Source organism: Cebidichthys violaceus, unplaced genomic scaffold (assembly GCF_023349555.1).
Source record: "Cebidichthys violaceus isolate CVI_PGR_0920_01 unplaced genomic scaffold, fCebVio1.0.p SCAF_6, whole genome shotgun sequence".
Lineage (NCBI taxonomy): Eukaryota > Metazoa > Chordata > Actinopteri > Perciformes > Stichaeidae > Cebidichthys > Cebidichthys violaceus.
Window position 1 is genome coordinate 1,596,188 of NW_027176816.1, and position 17,746 is coordinate 1,613,933.

Below are 17,746 nucleotides of genomic sequence, written 5' to 3' on the forward strand. Positions count from 1 at the left end.
CTATTATTCACTCCTACATGTTTCACTCATTACTTAAAACACCGGAGCACCGTTTACATCTATTTTAAGAAAGAGGAATCAGTAGATGAGGCTGTTGTAGAAAGTAAAAGGATATTTCCATTGTATGCTACTTTGTACTTTCACTCCACACAACAGCTAACTTACATCAGAGGGCAGTTGTGGAAGGGTAAAAGTATTAAAAGCATAAGTCTGACTAAAGTAAAAGTGCAAAAATATTAGCGTCAAATTATACTTAAAAGTATCAAAAGTTGTTATGCAGAATCATCTATTTTAGAATAATGGATATTATACTATTGGATGATAATTATACATACTTACTGTACAGTTATACACAATAACATTAGGCTTTAACAGGTTTCTTTTAAAGATTATTGCAAATACTGCAATATTATATCAGTGCAACATAATTCTAGGAATGATAGTCATTATTTACAGTAAATTCTCCAATAACATCACAATCAACGCATGAGCTGTATTGTTCAGTCATTCATCTGATTTTTTAAAAAAAAATTGATTTCAGACAGTTTTTATCTTTTTTTCCTTCTAATGGCTTCTTTTGTTGGTCTTCCACCATCATTCCTAACAGATAGTTGCGTATAATAATCTAAAATAATCTCTAAAGAACACAGATTTCAGGCTAACTTTCATCCAGCAGATGTGAGAAAGTGTTTCAATTATGTCTCTCTGCACATTTCAATCATTACGACTTTCATGAACACGTTCATTGAACATTTTGAATTGACCATGTACACTTATTTATACTTTAGATTTGATATTGTGGGCTACATACAAAGCTATGTGTCACTTCTTATACATATCCACATGTAACTCACCAAGAATGATCCTTAACTGTTAATATTTTTGGCATTGTGTATATTTTGTGTAATCTTATTGATTTAATTGTTATTTTGCACTTTATATATTTGCACTCTTTACCATGTTCTGCAAATGCTGCACAACAATATCCCTCTGGATGAATAAAGTTATCTTTTTTTTTGGACATATAATAAGGTGGGGGGTTTTTTTTGTGTGTGTGTGTGTGTGTGTGTGTGTGTGTGTGTGTGTGTGTGTGTGTGTGTGTGTGTGTGTGTGTGTGACCTGACTTTAATTAAAACATAAGAAAAAGGTTTTTTTTGACTCACTGATCTCATCTTTTAACACTGGGGGGCGCTGTTGTTTAAGCTACCTGGAGATGTGACGCGGATATGTGGCAAAACTTAATTAACAGAGAACTCTTACTGCATGTGTGAAAACACAGACAATGTTTTATTTTTCATCCATCTTTCATCTGCATTCCTGTTCATTCAGATATATTAGCATTTTTTTTGCTTCTACAGCATGTATACAGTAACATAAGCACTGCATTTCATAGTGGTACTGCACAGTACATTTAAACAAAACATTATGAAGACTAGACCAGCATAGTCGATGCAAAAAAAACGAAAATAACTGAAATAAACTGCTCATCGTGAGAAATAACACTCTGATTTCAAGGTTGTTGATGATGATGATGAGTAACACTCCATACAACGTAGCTGAATTCAAGTTTAGGTATGAAATATAATGGGAATAAATGCATGCATCACATACACACACACTCTCAGATGAGGGTATTTATATATAATAATAAAAAAACTCCTTCAACGAATCAGACATGTTGATCAGATAATGAAACCGATGCAGCAAACAAATGACTTATATAAAACAAACAAAGACAATAAACAACACAAGTGCTTGGCATTTTATCCAAAAGGTTTCATTCAACACTGTATAAAAGCAATGCTATAATTATTAAAAAAAAAAAAAAAAAACATTTAGGAGGACAAGACCAGCAAATCCTCATTTCAAAATAAAAGGTCGATCCAAAAACAGCACAAGACTCTTGCAGATATAATGCAGCTATTGTAAAAAATAGAATGATAATGAATAACAGCATACACAATTGCATTCACTTAAATGCACTTCAGAGGTGGATTTTTCTGTGGAATAAAACAGAAAATGTATTATTTTGAAATATGATCCTTTTTCTATCAGGTTTAATTGTGACGTTGAACTGATGCACATCCAAATGTGACTATATATATATCTGGAAAGTGGCTGTTGCACTTTTCAAGTACACAATCTTGCGCCTCTTCTTGGCGGACTACCTGAAAGAGTGTCGGAAATGCACACTCCTTCGTTTCAGCTTCTCCGGGTTGTGGGATGCCATGTGGGAAAATTCTCGGAATATGTCAAGGTATGTGGCGTCTCCTGATGAAGAAAATAAAAAAAAGCAAAAATATTAACACCACTTGAGCATTCTGAACAGTCAAAACATCCTTTTATATAAAAGTTATGAATACAAGCAATGAGGGAAAACAGAAAGCAGAGGAGTTAAGAAAAAGCTCCATGCATGAAAGGAAGGGTGAAAAAAAAGAGCTGAGGCACCATGAAGCTTTCCTCTTTCAACTTTTCTAGATTCTGAGCCTTTACTTTTCTCGTGGCCATGGTAACCGCTGAATCCACAGGCATAACAAAAGCAGTTGAACTCTTTTGTGTCCCATGAGAGCTTCCAGGCTTGGCTAATTAAAAAAAAAGGGGGGAATGAACATTCCTTGCTTTCCCTGTTTATGTGATGTGTGAGTGTGAGAAAGAGAAGGAGAGATCACCGAGTAAAAGCCTTATAATGGATAGATGTGGCTTCTGGGTAGCACTTTATTTTAACTTTCCATTTAGAGGTCTATAATACCCTGAAAGTAAGAGTATTCTTTTACGTATTTATTAACGTATTTGTGAACAACTATAATGTCTCCTGTGAATCATGTGTAACAGGCGAAAGTTACCGAGTACCAGTGGATAACAAAGATACCAATATCAAATACTCTGACAGTAAAAGTCACGCATTAAAATGTTTACTCCAGTAAAAGTACAAAAGTATTGGCATCAAAATATACTTAAAGCACCAAGTATTCATGATGAACAATGGCCCATTTCAGAATAACGTATAATATATTATTGAATTATGATTATTGATGCATTAAATAAATCATTATTGATTCTATTTTGTAATATTAATATGAATCTGAAAATAAACTAGTAACTAAATTTAGTTTTTTAAATGTAGTGGAGTAATAAAGTATATTTGCCTCTGAAATGTAGTGGAGTTGAAGTATAAATATGATGCACTTAATGGAAATACTCAAGTTCTAGAAACTCAAAATTGTACAAAAGTGCAGTACTTGAGTAAATGTATCAAGTAACTTTCCACCAATTTTACTTGAGTATTTCCATTCCATGCTACTTCTATTTCAGAGGCAAATACTGTAGTTTTTGATCCACTACATTTCTCTGAAAGCAAAGTAACTAATTTAAATCTATGAGTAACGATTAATCCGCCATTTCGTTTTCTGATTAATCATCTTGTAATGTCCGAAAAAAGGGAAAAATCCTGATAGGTGGAGTTATTACAGTTAATAGAAATGGTAATAAAGACTTAAAATGTTCTTATAACTACTAACAACAAGATTATTGTGTGTTACAAACCATCTATTAATATCTGTATACTGCTTGTAAATGCTTTAAAATGATTCATTTGAACCCCGTATGTTAATCTCTCTCCATGCATATACAAAGTCATTCATATTCTAGTTTAGGTAACACATGTCATGCTTTCAGAGGGATTTGATCCATCATTAGTGCACCAACAGTGCATGATGTTAGAAGTGTGTTAATGCTGTTAGATGTGGCGACAGGCTGTCAAAGCAAAGAAGAAAGAAGCAGCGGGAGAGGTTAGCTTTTAGTCACATCTTTAATTTATTTCCATTTTAGAAGACACTGGGAGGAGTTATTGAACGAAAAAAAGGGAGTCAAAAGCAAACATAGGTAGCAGTTAGTGTTAAAATGCACAGGTATATTCAGAGGCACAGTATTAAAAGAAAACGTACAGTTAACAGTCAAGAGACAGAAAAAATACAAGAAAGTTAAAAATTGCATGTTAGAAGCAAGCAGTTAAAGTGTTAATAGTTTTTAGTTTATACACACAACAGTCAACAGACACATCGTACTGTACAACACATAATCCTTCAATGGCTTGATGCAAATCATTGTTTGGTCAGTGATGACATCATCTCGTAAAATCTGCTTCCTGTTTTTGTAAGCTACCACAATAAGTACTGCACACAATAAGAAAAGGCTCCATTTTCAAAGTGCTTTGAATCTATCGCTGACGAGCAAGAAGGGGGAGAGAGCCTCGTCATTTAAAAAATACATGTTACCGCTAAAGGGCTCCGACCTGTGTGTGTGACTCAAGTTACAACCTGTAATGAAATCTATTGGCGGGGGAAGGCGGGGTCAGAAAACGGGGTATTTTTTTTTCTTCTTTTTGCTGGGTGATCTTACAAATAAATAAATAAATCCATTTAAATCCATTTAAAACGGTGAAATCAATAGCGGCAAAATCAATTAATTTCAATGGAATTACATATCGATGCTAGAGTTGAACTTAAACTCACGAATTGAGGCTGTTGAGCTCATAGTGTATCAACTGGGTCACACCATCCACTTTTATTTAACCTTGATAAACTCCTCCATTAAAAAGAAGACAGGAATCTACGGTTGGAATAAACTGTGTGATCTTATTGTTTCATTAGAAATTCATTCATCATTTTCTCTCAAGATTAAGAAAAAGAATTATTGAATAATTACGTCAAATTCCTGCTATGTCAGTTTTGAGAAACCGTTAAGGTGGGTCTGGATAATTAGTGATGATTGCACAGTTTCACTAACCAGCAGCCTTCACTTTGTTCTACATCATTAGAGCACAGCATTAAAGGTGAAGGTAATATTATGCATTTATAGCACAACCCAACCTGCTCTACTAATGGGTGAAGCAAACAATATCACGGTGACTCTGATCAGACCCAGCTGTGTTGCACCTGTAGCCACACCCATCAGTGATGTCACAGGGACCTGGAGTACACTTGAACATCACTGCAGCAAGGTTAGAAGTTATACCAAAGGAAAGTCTGCAAGAACTAGATTTTCAGGGGGTGTTTTGGTAAAATGGTAAAAAGAAAAAAAACTCTTGCTGGCACTCTGAAAAACTGTCTGTGGTCTTTGGTTTCAACTAAACCCCAACAGTCCACAGCATCTGTCAAAGACAAGCAACATCTTTGGGAAAAATATTTTTCTTTCGGCTAATTTTGCCTCAGATGACGTGAAAAACGCAGTGGTCAGTCTCATACGGGGCCGCTCGACGCTATAACCAACAGTTTCTGGATCACTGCCTTTTACTGTGAGCTACCAAGAGAGTCAAACAGAAAGTACTCATCAGACCTGATGTCATTTTAGGGCATGAACGGGATCATTAAATACAGTTTTGGGCAGCGGCCAGGCAGCCATTTTCATTGTCATCAAGCTTCTTGCACTAACCAGCCAATGGAAGACAGTGGGAGATGGGTGTTCAGTCTGTCAATCCATGCACTGTTGTCATGTTTTCTCAGTATATAACATGGATATCAACGTTATTCAACAATACTAAATGTCAAATATTCACATACACTGGGCACAGAAGAAACCAAAAGAAACAGGGCTGAAGAAGACCTGGTAACAGCCACCCATGCACTATAAACAAAGAACAGATCTAATATCGGCCTAGTCGTGATACATCAGAATACCATAAATAAACATTTTAACATACAAATACTGTATATACAGTAATACATGTTGGGTTATTGTGATTTATCAAAAAAAATGTCCATCTGCAGAATTACTCCAAGAGATGATACTGTATAACATGAAACTTTGGAGAATTGACTCTCTTTCTCATGATGAGAATATAATACTGTGTGAGTGCTCAGCAAATAAAATCTAACAAAATATATCCAGCTTAAAAAAATATCATCTGCATTGTTGTTAAACATAATACAAAAAAACACAGATTATCTGTTCTGAAATAATCATTGCACTATTGCTCTGGACGTTTCTTCATAATTAAAAACAAAAAGCATGAAAACTTATGTTGAATAAAAAAAAATCAAAGAGAAGGGAAGGTACTGCGACATAAGAGCAAAAACAAAATTGAAATCACTGTTGGTAAGAAAAAGTGCATAATTTTGCTTTTAATTAAACATAAAAGCTTTACTTGATCAAGCTCCCGATCAATACAGAGAAATTCTTCTTCTTCTGTGATCATTTACTCTCAGTCACAGTTATCGCAGCCTCACAGTTTCCCCTTCACGACTCTCACAGTGACAATACAAGAGCTCCACCGCCGGTCCATCTGACAACAGACCCTCAGGTTATTAGAAAAGAACAGTCGGCTCAAATTGAATTGACCATGAACAGGCTGCACCACCCTGTACAAGACAATTCGGCATCATTCACCCGACTCAGCTGTGCTACCAACACTGTGGAGAGTTACCAAGGGGCACGAGCCGCTGGTTCCGGAAGTAATAATTCCCATTCTGTATTCCCATCTCAAATTCTTCTTTACGCAATACCTCCCTCAGGGTTGTGGTATTGTGGTGACGCATTTCAAATATAAATAGTTTTCTATCCCGTGCTTGAGTTAAGAATGGGTGGGAAAAAAAAGTTTTGCCACAAAAATGTTCCCAAGTGATATTTTGTTGTTGTTGTCACCAGCGTTTTCTTTTGTTGTTGTTGTTGTTGTTGTTGTAATACTAATTTTGGCTGAAGTGCACCTCAACCCCATATTCTCAATAGGACTACAAGTATTCATGTTTTTTTTACCAGGTGAGTAACATGAAAGCTTTTAGTTCTATTACATTTTTTCACCTGCCAAAAGTTTTTTTCCACTTGTCACAGAAGAAGAAAAAAGGTAACTAATTAAAGCTGAATTAAAGCTCAGTGATTGGGTGTTTCTTTCTGAAATGCACTTTGGGACTCGTAGTAAACGTCGACCCACAACGTTTTTATGTACACAGGCTTGTACCTTCAACTTTTAATTCAGATTTTAATCTTCTGTACTGATGATTTAACCAGGAGAGTTTCATGCCGATCCAAGCTGTAGAAAAGGTAAAATAACATCGACTATGGGAAAAACGAAGGGGACTTTTACTTCCGGAACAGTGGCCCCGAAATAACTCTTTTCAAATGATCACTACGATAACAACTCAGTCTCACGATGAACTTAAATGTAGAATTGTTGGGACACATGAGCTGTGGCTGGTCTTTGGCTCAGAGCACCCTGTACCCTCGAAAAACCTCCAAATAAAAAGGGCAACGTTGTTCCTGAACACTCTGCTGATGACTTTATCGGGGGGGGGGGGGTGTCTATCGATTGCTTCACAATAGCGCTGCTGGATAATCTATGAACTAAAAGAGTGGCTAACCCTTCACTGGCAGTGATTCCTCAACCGTGCTGTGATTGGACTGACTAAGCTCATCATCAGTGGGTAAAATCTGACATCATTAAAAGGAGTTTAATACTGAGTTATTGTGTGATCCTGAGTGAGTGGCTGACTGCTTTGGTCTCTAGTCAGCAGACTGTGCTGGGGAGATTCACTATTCTGATCTAGAGAAGAAGTTATTCCGGTGGTGAGAAAACAAGTGGAGGAAAGAAGTTTGAAGCCCCGCCCCCCCCGACTCGTCTCTATCAGTCAGTCATATGTTTACTGGCACCCCCTGCACTGGTTTTACACTGTATTTTAAACTTCTAGCACTCTGCTATATTGAGACAGATAAACTCCTGAATGCATCTCTTATACTGCTGCTCAGTGGGGCTGCTGGTTGGGTATTGACCTGGCTGTCCAAAGGGTCCCTCCGACTCCCGCATCTCCTCATTCATCCTGGCCAGACGCAGCCTTTAGGAAAGAAGGAAAGGGTGTTTAAAATTCATCAAAGCTGGAGAAATAATAAGAAAAAAATGTATGGAAAGCATGCGTATAAAAATGAACATACAGTGTGACTATATCTGCATTGGCTTGCTGTACAGCTATACTCAAAGGGTCCTGGCCATCCTCATCCCCGTCGTTCTGTGTAGCTCCCCGTTTCAGGAATAAACACACCTGCCTGAAAATACCAGAGAAACCAAGATCAATCACAGCAAAGGCACATCCACTCAGATTCATTTACAAAGGTCTGTGCTTCACACCTCTGGCTCACTGACAAAGAAGAGGCAGCTGCAGAAATTGGGCCTCATTGCAAGAAACATTTTTTTTTGTCATCCTAAATCTCTCGTACTTTTATTTGTGCTGTTTGCTCGTACGAGTACTCCAAGTCGGGTGCACAAAACTCATTTGGCTGCACAAACTAGATCGTAAATCGCTGCACTCAACCTGATGAATGTCAGCTGATCATGAGGAGGCGCGCGTTTGTGAGATTTGTTCATTAGCATAATCAACCCCCCCTAAAGTTGCCATATTAGGATGTCTGCGCCGCTCCATTTGTGAGCAAGTTTCAGTCACAAAAAATAGTTACCAAACAGTAAAAAGAAGAATGACATCAGCTGACAAAAGAAAATGGGTAGCAGTCTCAGAAATCGTATTAATGGAGCCAAAGTAATTAGACAATATGAAAAATAAGCTACAGCACCAATAATGTAATGTGACAGACATAATGAGGGAACGATTTGACATGAAGTTAGATGCTAAAAAAATATGGCAGGTGGTCAAGGAGACATGACAAAATCATATTATAGCTTAGGGAAGGTGATGTTACATTTCCAGGTGCAACAGAGGATGACCGTTATAAAATCACAGAGGCAACAACTGGACTGTATCGGTTGTTGTCCTGAAAAATGCCTATAAAATCAAAATAACTCTATATTTCAGATTATGTTAGTTTTAGGTAGATATCTTAATTTAGTTGATTTTATCATCATACTTGAGATTGGATTAGCTTTCATTGATCCCCAGAGGAAAAATTCAGGTGTTGAAATAACTATCGATGAATAGAAGAAGTACAAAATTAATAATCGGAGGTATATAAAACAGAAATGGCCATAAAAGTAAAAGAATTACAAATAGAAAAGAGCAAATAAAGTCATGGTTACAAAGCAGAGTGTGATTAGTAGCAGCAAAGCAGCAATTTAGCTTGGTATATGTAAACAACGGAAATTTAAATTCAAAATTAATTCAGATTAAAAGCATTATAATTAAGTAAAGCAAGAATTTTCCCCTCGTGAAGTGAGACAGACTCTCTGTTCATGACTCGTGGGACAGGTCTGGACCACTTGTGTATTTCGGTCATAACGAAGAGAAGATTCTAAGAACATTGGTGAATGCCACAACGTCGTACGAGTGGTTCTTTGCATGAAGTCCATTGTGCGTTCCACAAAGCACGTTTTATGGAAATAGAAACTATGTGAGATGTGGCTACAGCCACTTTCTGCCTCGTGACTCACCCCGTGTGTCCCAGATATGTGGCATGATGCAGGGGGCCCCTCCCTCTCGCATCCCTTTGGTTGACGTCAGCAGCGTTCTGGAGCAGAAACTCGCAGGCGATCAACGAACCCTAAATAAAAAACAAAACAACAACATGACACTGACAATGAAATACCGCAATTGATTTTTGGCAGAAAAGTGTAATTAAGAAATAGATATTCTCACATTCCCAGCTGCAGTTCACGTACAGCTGAGTACTTAGTAGCCCTTCATTTAAAAAAATAGAGCTTGCCTATAATATTTTGTCAATGTGAGTGAGGTTGTGTGGCAGATTACGACTGACTCTCTCCAACCACAGCATGAACAAAAGTTTCAACCAACAGCACTTGTGTGTTTCATGTCGCTGAAACAGATGCAGAAACATTGATTTTCTGCTTGCTGCTCTCAGTCAGTTTTATTGGGTATCAGTATTATTGGGCGTCGGAAATGAATGTCTCTAAATACTTTCCTCATTGGCAATCAGCCCAGGAAACGCTAAATGTATACATTTGTCATTCATGAATGAGAGTCAATCAGACGATGCTTCCCGCGTGACTCATCTCCGGCACCGCTCACTTCGACTGACTCACCCCGATCACGGCCTGTATGAGGGGCGTCTTTCCTTCGTCCTCATCGTTGACCAAATTGACATCCGCCCCGTGGGCTAGTGCTTCAGCCATGACAGGCAGGTTGCGGGCTTTCGAGGCCTTGCAGAGCAGCGCTCCGGGATGAAGGTCCCTCATGTCCTCCGGGTCCGACGTCTCCGGCTCGACCTCCAGCTCGGCTTCACCGCTCGAGTCCTCCGACACCTCGCACTCTGAGGACAGCGTAAAGAGACCGGGGAACTTGAGTCATGCGACATTAATTTCCCCACTGTGCTCTACATAATACCAGAGGGACCATCTGTTACTCGCTCCTCCACTGGACTTACCCTCTGTGACGCTATCCACCACTGAACCAAACACCAGGATGTCCGTGCTTCCATCTGTGCTGCCTCCTAACCCGCTGTCACTGCTCAGGCCTGCCGGACCGGGAGATGCCAGAGCATGGACACATTAGTTACCGCCGTCTCTCTCTGGCTGATCAGTATTGTTTAAAAAGCTACAGAATCATGCAAAACAGAGACTTGATCCAAGCATCTTACGGCCTATAATGAAAATCTTGAGTATACATTGCCGGTTTGTTTTTTTGGGAACAGTCAAAATAGTGAGTCGCTTACTTCGAGGTCCAGATCCTGTGTCAAAGTAGGAGAAGAGAGAGTCCAGCTCATCAGGACAAAACAGGGAGTCTCGTCTGAACTTAGCAGCTGCTGTGAGACAAACAAACCAAAGAAAAGGTATTTTGTTCACTATATTGGAGCACAGTTGTTGGACCATTATTTACACATAGCCCTAGTTTGTGCCTCTCATTTATCAACATTACATTCAAGTCACAGCGTTAGACTTCTTCTGTTCTGAAGGTATGTCCACAAATAGTTGTAGTGTAGCTTTAGATTCAGTAAGTTACTCTGTGGGTTGTTACATTTTGGTAAATTGGCTTAAAAGTATGCCGAATTAGCTATTAGCAGTCCCTGTTTGTAACGTACTCATGTATGTACGGACATCTCACACTGGATCACTTTGATACTGAACAAAACTTTAAAAAACGTGATAATTCTCAGACAAGTGGTGGAGTAACTAGTATCGCCTTTTTCCCTTGATTTCTTTGAAGATTTATGGACGTTTACTCATAATGGACTTCAGGGATAATGATGTATATGTATCACGTCAGTGTGTTCAGATTTAAGTATATTACTATACAAAATGTGGCCAACAAGCTTTTGATAGCCTCTCTGAGCTGTGTGACAACACCTCTGCAACTTACAGTTGGAACCCTTCTGATCAATACCAATAAAGCTGAAATTACATGTTTTTTTATTTGGTTCATGTTATATAAATTAAGCAAGGAGATACAGCATTTCTGGCTAGAAAACTCGGGTGGTGTGATTAAGGCTTAGAGTTTAAATGAACCATATCACTAGAAAGCTCCATCCCTAACAGACACGTCCAGACAGAGGTCCACTAAAGTACCTGAGGAGAGGGTGGACGGGGAGATGGTTCCGGGCTCTTGCCGGTACCTTCGTCGTGTTTTAGGTACCATGGTGGCACTGTTGTGTCTCCGACACTTCTTCACGCTCCACCGCCGCTCCGACTTCCTCTCTCCATTGATGAGTATCTCAGTGGAGCCCAGCTTCTTCAGGAATTTCTTCTCCACATACTTTGCCTTAATCCAAGCCTCCTTCTCCTGCCTGCAATAGACCACATAACATAAGAGAGACTTGTAGCGCTTAAAAGTAACAGATTTAATTTGATTCATCCATATTTAATGATTTCCTACCTTGAACTGGACGGTAATGGTTTCTTTAGACCTTGTTCTTGGTATGAGCCTTCATAGATGTGGTTAATGACGCTGTTTCCGAGCTCACACATTAACTACAAAGCAAAGACAAAGAGACGTGACATCAATGGTTTCCACTTAGACTTTTGGGAAATATCCTTATTCACCTTTCTCTTTTTGCTGAGAGTTAGATTTTTAAGCTAAGCTAACTGTCTCCTGGCTGTAGCTTTATAACCAAATGCGGGCACTGCTGAAACAAACTGTACCTTTAATAATTCTGGTTCCCAGGAGTCCAGTGTGAGCGAGCGAACCTTCGAACAGTGAACTCCGAGACTCCTGCAACAACAACAAAAATGAATATTAAAAATAAAACATTTGCTGTGTTTCTGTTCTGTAGTCAAACAATTCAGAGGTGAGAGGGAAATAATTGTACTTTGTTGGAACTATAAGGGACCAGATGGTGGAAAATAACAGTTTATATTCTTTGAACAGGAGAGAAGAAGATATACAAATGAATCATACTCTATGGTGTTGTATGGTGAGCTGCTGGTCTGAATAGCTGCAATGATCTGACATCATTAGAGGGAAATGAGAGGAGCAGCTCCTAATGTCATGCAAATCACCAAGTTCCACTGATGTAACTGTCTGGTATCCAGGCAACAGTGGCTCACTAGAAAATAACAAAACACCGAAACTGTGTTTCTCCTCTTTGTCGCCCTGCATTGTAACAAGATGTCCGAACTCACTGAGAGAGGATGAGCCCCGAAAGGGAACATGAATATTCAACAAGTGAGGAGACACACACACACACACACACACACACACACACACACACACACACACACACACACACACACGATTGCAACTTCTTCAGCTTGAAAACAAATGAGTGTGATGTAACCGAACATGAGATCTGGTTGAGGATGTTCACCAGGGTCTGATGCTGAATTAAACTACACTGACTTGTTCACTGTGTGTGTGTGTGTGTGTGTGTGTGTGTGTGTCTCAGCTCTGCAGTTCGTCTTTATCTTCTCCCTTCACCTCCATCAGTGAAAACTCTCAATCAAAGCCTGATCCAATAAGCAGTGTTCTGCACTTTAATCCCCTCAGCAGAGTGTGTGTGTGTGTGTGTGTGTGTGTGTGTGTGTGTGTGTGTGTGTGTGTGTGTGTGTGTGTGTGTGTGTGTGTGTGTGTCTGTGTGTGTGTGGCAGAACGTGCTTGGAGACTTTAACGGCACAATGTAACGCCAAAGTTAGAGACAGTTGGCACAACTTCCTGCCTTCAGTGCCAGTACCCACACAGAAACATTGGCAGTGCTGGAAGAAGTATTCAGATATTTTATTTAAAGTCCCTCTACATGCTGTTTTTTTTTTTTACTTAACGTTAATGTTTGAGCTTCACTTTACAAATTTACTGATGCATGCTTAACACTAGAAGACGTTTTTTGGAAACAATAGAGATCCAATATACAACTTGAGATTTTTTTTTTTTTTAAAGGGAAAAACCATGTCAGACACAAATAATTATTTAATGTTGAGCATTTGTATTTGTTTTAAAACTTGTCTGGAGCGGATCTTTAAGTAAAAGTACCTTAATACCAGCGTGAAAACACTCCATGAGTAAAATACCTGCATTCAAAGATCAAAGAGATATTGTCTTTTTGACTACACACATTCTCCTTCATTGTCAAAACCTGGGCCCTAAAATACCCACAATGCAACTTGACTTCAGATAAATTCATTAGACTTCATCATTAGGCTTAATACTACGTATATGTGGTAATTCTTCCCAAAATTATCATTTGCCAAAATCCAGATTGCGCTTGGATTATTTTTTCTAGACTCTACCTGTGGATGCCAGAGCACTCGATACACAGCAGGATGCCCAGGTTGATTGAGGCCCAGCGAGGGTCGGCCTGGCCGCAGTCACAGCACTGCTCGTTCCCCGGCAGACACTGGATCCGCTGCAGGATGGTCTCCCCTCGCACGCTGCGCTCCCGCGGCTCGCTGGCCGAATCGATGCTGCTGGTGGATGGAGAGGCCGTTCTGTCCAGATGCTAAACATAAACACATCGTAAATCATTCATTAGGATCACAAAGACGTGTTCAGATAGCTTAACAGTACCAGTTTCACACTATTAAAACAATCTATTGCAAATAGAAGTCCTGCATAATCCATAAAACCGCAAATTCTGTCATTTTTTAAAAGTTTTGTAAGGATTAAACAAACAAGGTATAACATGTCAATTAGTCAGCTTTCATTTGTTTATGTATTTTAACTTTCCACCACTGCAACGATGCAATAAAATGTCATAAACAGGCTTTAAAACACATTTGTACATGCTTTAGGACCCAGACCTGTGCCTTACCTCTATATAGTACGTGTCTGGGCTTTCTCTGTAGGCCGACGCAATGCTAGCTTGAACTGCCTGAATCCACGCTTGTCTAAGCTTCTCAGACTCAGCCTGAAGCATACAGCTCCTGTAAAACAGACAAACCAAAGTAGTGTTAGAACTAATAATGTACCATCTGTACAGATCTGCATAATCTAGTGTGAAATGCTAAACAAACAATGTACAGTATGTATGTCAAAAACTGTTTTCTTCAGCATATTCATAGATTTCACATATATTCAGATATATTGTACATCTTTTTAGAACGACTACAACAATAATTAACTATATAGAACGGTGCTTATACAGCATAGCCAAAAAAAGTGCTGCGATGATTTACCTAAGTAAAAATAAAGAATTAAAAGAAAATACAAGTCTAAAAACATGCAGCTCAGTGAGGCTTTACTTGCACACAGCGTAGCTTTGAACTGAATGCTAACATTAGCATGCTATCACACTCAAGATGACAATGTTACCACTGCTGGTGTTGAGCAGGTTTAATATATGACAATGTGTGTTTGCATTAGGGCTGTGCCGAATGTAATTTTTTTTTTTTTTTTACATTCAAAGCTTCTATTGAGGTTTTCGAGTGAAGCTTTGAATGTCTGTTGTCATATTCAATGATTTAATAACCCTAAAAAAAATAGTGATTATTGTTATATTGTTATTGTGGCTGAATAAATGTAATTCATGGTGCTGTCAGATTGCTGCTTGACCACCCTGCTCTAGAATTATTGGAAATGTTTGGATCACACGATTCAGAAACCTACGCAGCCACTTCTGGAATGTTATTCTACAATTAGTATAATATTAACAATATTTGTAGAGCTTAATTTTGATCTGCAACTGTGCAGAAATATGGTGTTTAAACGGAGTAAGACATGCCAAAACAAAGAGAACAGAAGCGTTTGAATGTTGATTTAGAATTTGAATGTCAGCGTTATGAGTGATGCTTTGTGCTCGTCGGTATAGCCATAGTTAACATGCTTAAATTTGCTAATCAGCACTAAATACAAAGTACAGAGTCTGATGGAAATGTCAGCAGTTTTGCAGGTATTTGAAGAAACCAAAATATGACTTTGACCTGATGAAGGTACTAGATGCAGATATTAGAAAGTCGCCCTCTGAGGAACATGAATTTCTCAATTAAATTGTACGTTAATCCATCTAATAGCGAAGTCTTACTTGGAAGGGGACACGACCTCGAAGCAGAACCTCCTCTCGATGTCCTCACACGGTTTAACAGAGCACAGCCGGAGGTCTTCCACCACCACCGTCAGGGAGTCCTGCGAAAAACACAAACAACTTATCTTTTCTCTGCTTATAAAAAAACAAAACCTAAACGCAACACAAACATAAACCTTTAGCTCCTCCTTGACACGACTTTCTTTCCTGGCAATTGAAAGCCTCAGAGTGCGTGACCATTAGATATTTACACACACAGTGATGTCAACCAAGCAACACTGTGTGCTCCATATTAAGTACTCAGATATCAGCAGAAAGGTCTTGACACGGCATCAGGTGAGTGCTGATGAAATTCAGAGAAGACCCCCATAACGTTAAAAAACAACAACATTCAAGCCGTTCTTCCATTAAAGTTGCACTTAACCTCTTATAGCCCACTTTACCCCGGGGAAAGCTGACAGCTCCAAGATATATAAACTTGCCTTGAGCTTCTTCTGATAGACCAGCTGACTGTTCTGTATGGAGAACCACCGTCTAGAGAGCGAGAGGGAGGGAGATAAATAAATCATCATAGATGGATATCCATCCAATCTTTAAGGGAGCAAAAGGTGAATCAATGGGTTTAGCTCATGGCAACACGACATCGTGACCATGTGACAATTTATCACATCGCTTCACATCACAGCACCACAAACCTCCCGAACCTGCCAGTGAATGAGAAACTGAGGAAAATGTTTATACTATACAGTCTTATACATATTATATTACATTGCATTATATAGCTTGTATCAGAAAACATAACAATAATACTACAATATTGCGGTAATACTACTATATTTCCTACAAATATTACTGTATAGCAGATGTTTTCATAGTCTGACGTTGACCCCAACAGCCTGCTTGTCAACAGGAAGTACAACGCTGCCATGGAGTCAGTGAGTCAGCTGTGGGCTACAACTTAAACCAAATACATATTTTTTTTCTATTTTTGTTTACATTTTAGCAAATTGTCACTTTTAAAAATATGCCAAAGTAGCAGTTATTGTTTTGCATCGTGCTCATGGATTTACAGTCAACTATCACAGGATTACTTTGATACTGAATAGAATTAAAAACGTGATGATTCTCCTGTAACTTATTAAAACTACTGTGATACTGTAAGCATTCTTCCATCAATCTCCTATGTATACTACAGTGATCACATTACAGTATATTAAGATTTTTTTTTTTTACCTGTTCCAGGTCTTAAAGGCATTGCTGGCCCTCTTGAACAAGTAGCCCTCCATCACCACACCGTTAGGAGAATCCACATTGAACTCCACCTTAGAGTCGTCATACGAAAAGTCCTGAAAGAGAAGAGAAAGAGAGAGAGAGAGAAGACCCCTAAATTAACCCTGGCTGTCAAAGAAAAGGTTGACAGGAAGCTATTCAAACCTTTTAATTCTCAAACAGGAAACAAATCCCTTTTCTGCGCCGAGGAGGTTGCATGCGTGCTGTTCCTGGAATACCAGTAGCATTCAATGTGACTGTACTGTACATACAGTCCATTAACCAACCGAATCATGCACTGTGCGATCATGTAGAAACGGTCACGTGTTAGTCCATGTATGCATAGGAGTTGCATGTAATTTTCCTGCGTGGCACACTGTGGCATTTCGTAACTCCACAGATGCTAGCGTGACGCAAATTATTACATAAACAGAGTATGATTCATGGGAAATTAGCCTCCAACCTTTTGTTGACTTACAACATGACACATAGCGCTTTAATGCAAGCTAACAGAAAGTGGTACACAGGTATTAACAGCAGTCGTTCCTAAATTAATAGGTTTGTGTGAAGCACAAAAAAACAGCAGTGTTTTGATGTATAGGAAGGGAAGTATGATAATTAGCTATATTTTAGAGGTGATATATAATATGCGGTAGGAACAGAACATTAAGTTATCCAAAGTATAATTGAAACATCACATGCATGCAGCCCTGAGAAAATGCAGAGATGTATCAGAGATAATAAAAGACGTACCCGAGAATATATGAAAGTCTCTGCTGGAGTGACCCAAATAAAAACTGAATTTCATTTACTCTCCTGTTTCATAACAGGGTGTGTGTACAACACGCAGCAGCACACCATGAACTGCTTATTTAATGTCTGAATGACAGAACGACCCGCTGCTCTCCACTATATCATCATTTTAACTCGTTTACATGTGGAAAAAAAAAGGGTTGAATTTCAGCACACATGAGAGACATCGCTGTAGTCTTGTTCCTTCATCAGTAATCAAAATTAGAATGTGTAACAGGACGTACGCTGGATATACTTAAGTCAAAGTTTGTAACAACCAATTAAAAAGGGGGACCAAATCTTAAAACGCCACTTCAATAATCAATAAAAATATCCTTAAAATGAGTCA

At 38.7% G+C, this 17,746-nt stretch overlaps 1 protein-coding gene across 3 annotated transcripts in view; it reads right to left on the reverse strand.

The window, feature by feature from the left end:
- Positions 1–1,260: 1,260 nt before the first annotated feature.
- Positions 1,261–17,746, reverse strand: part of LOC137889275 (arf-GAP with coiled-coil, ANK repeat and PH domain-containing protein 3-like) — a 64,956-nt gene continuing 48,470 nt past the window's right edge. Inside the window, exons 11-26 of one of the 3 annotated variants that reach the window (XM_068733054.1) lie at positions 16,570–16,682; positions 15,819–15,870; positions 15,337–15,437; positions 14,128–14,239; positions 13,607–13,815; positions 12,026–12,095; positions 11,760–11,854; positions 11,453–11,670; positions 10,601–10,689; positions 10,315–10,411; positions 9,974–10,200; positions 9,365–9,474; positions 7,921–8,031; positions 7,762–7,823; positions 2,169–2,271; positions 1,261–2,000 (exon numbers count right to left, since the gene is read on the reverse strand). In XM_068733054.1, the coding sequence (XP_068589155.1) occupies positions 1,985–2,000; positions 2,169–2,271; positions 7,762–7,823; positions 7,921–8,031; positions 9,365–9,474; positions 9,974–10,200; positions 10,315–10,411; positions 10,601–10,689; positions 11,453–11,670; positions 11,760–11,854; positions 12,026–12,095; positions 13,607–13,815; positions 14,128–14,239; positions 15,337–15,437; positions 15,819–15,870; positions 16,570–16,682 (1,785 nt within the window). In that variant the 3' untranslated portion in view covers positions 1,261–1,984. Of the gene's footprint in view, positions 2,001–2,168; positions 2,272–7,761; positions 7,824–7,920; positions 8,032–9,364; positions 9,475–9,973; positions 10,201–10,314; positions 10,412–10,600; positions 10,693–11,452; positions 11,671–11,759; positions 11,855–12,025; positions 12,096–13,606; positions 13,816–14,127; positions 14,240–15,336; positions 15,438–15,818; positions 15,871–16,569; positions 16,683–17,746 lie in introns of all 3 variants that reach the window. The other 2 variants (XM_068733055.1, XM_068733053.1) reach the window with 2 other exon arrangements.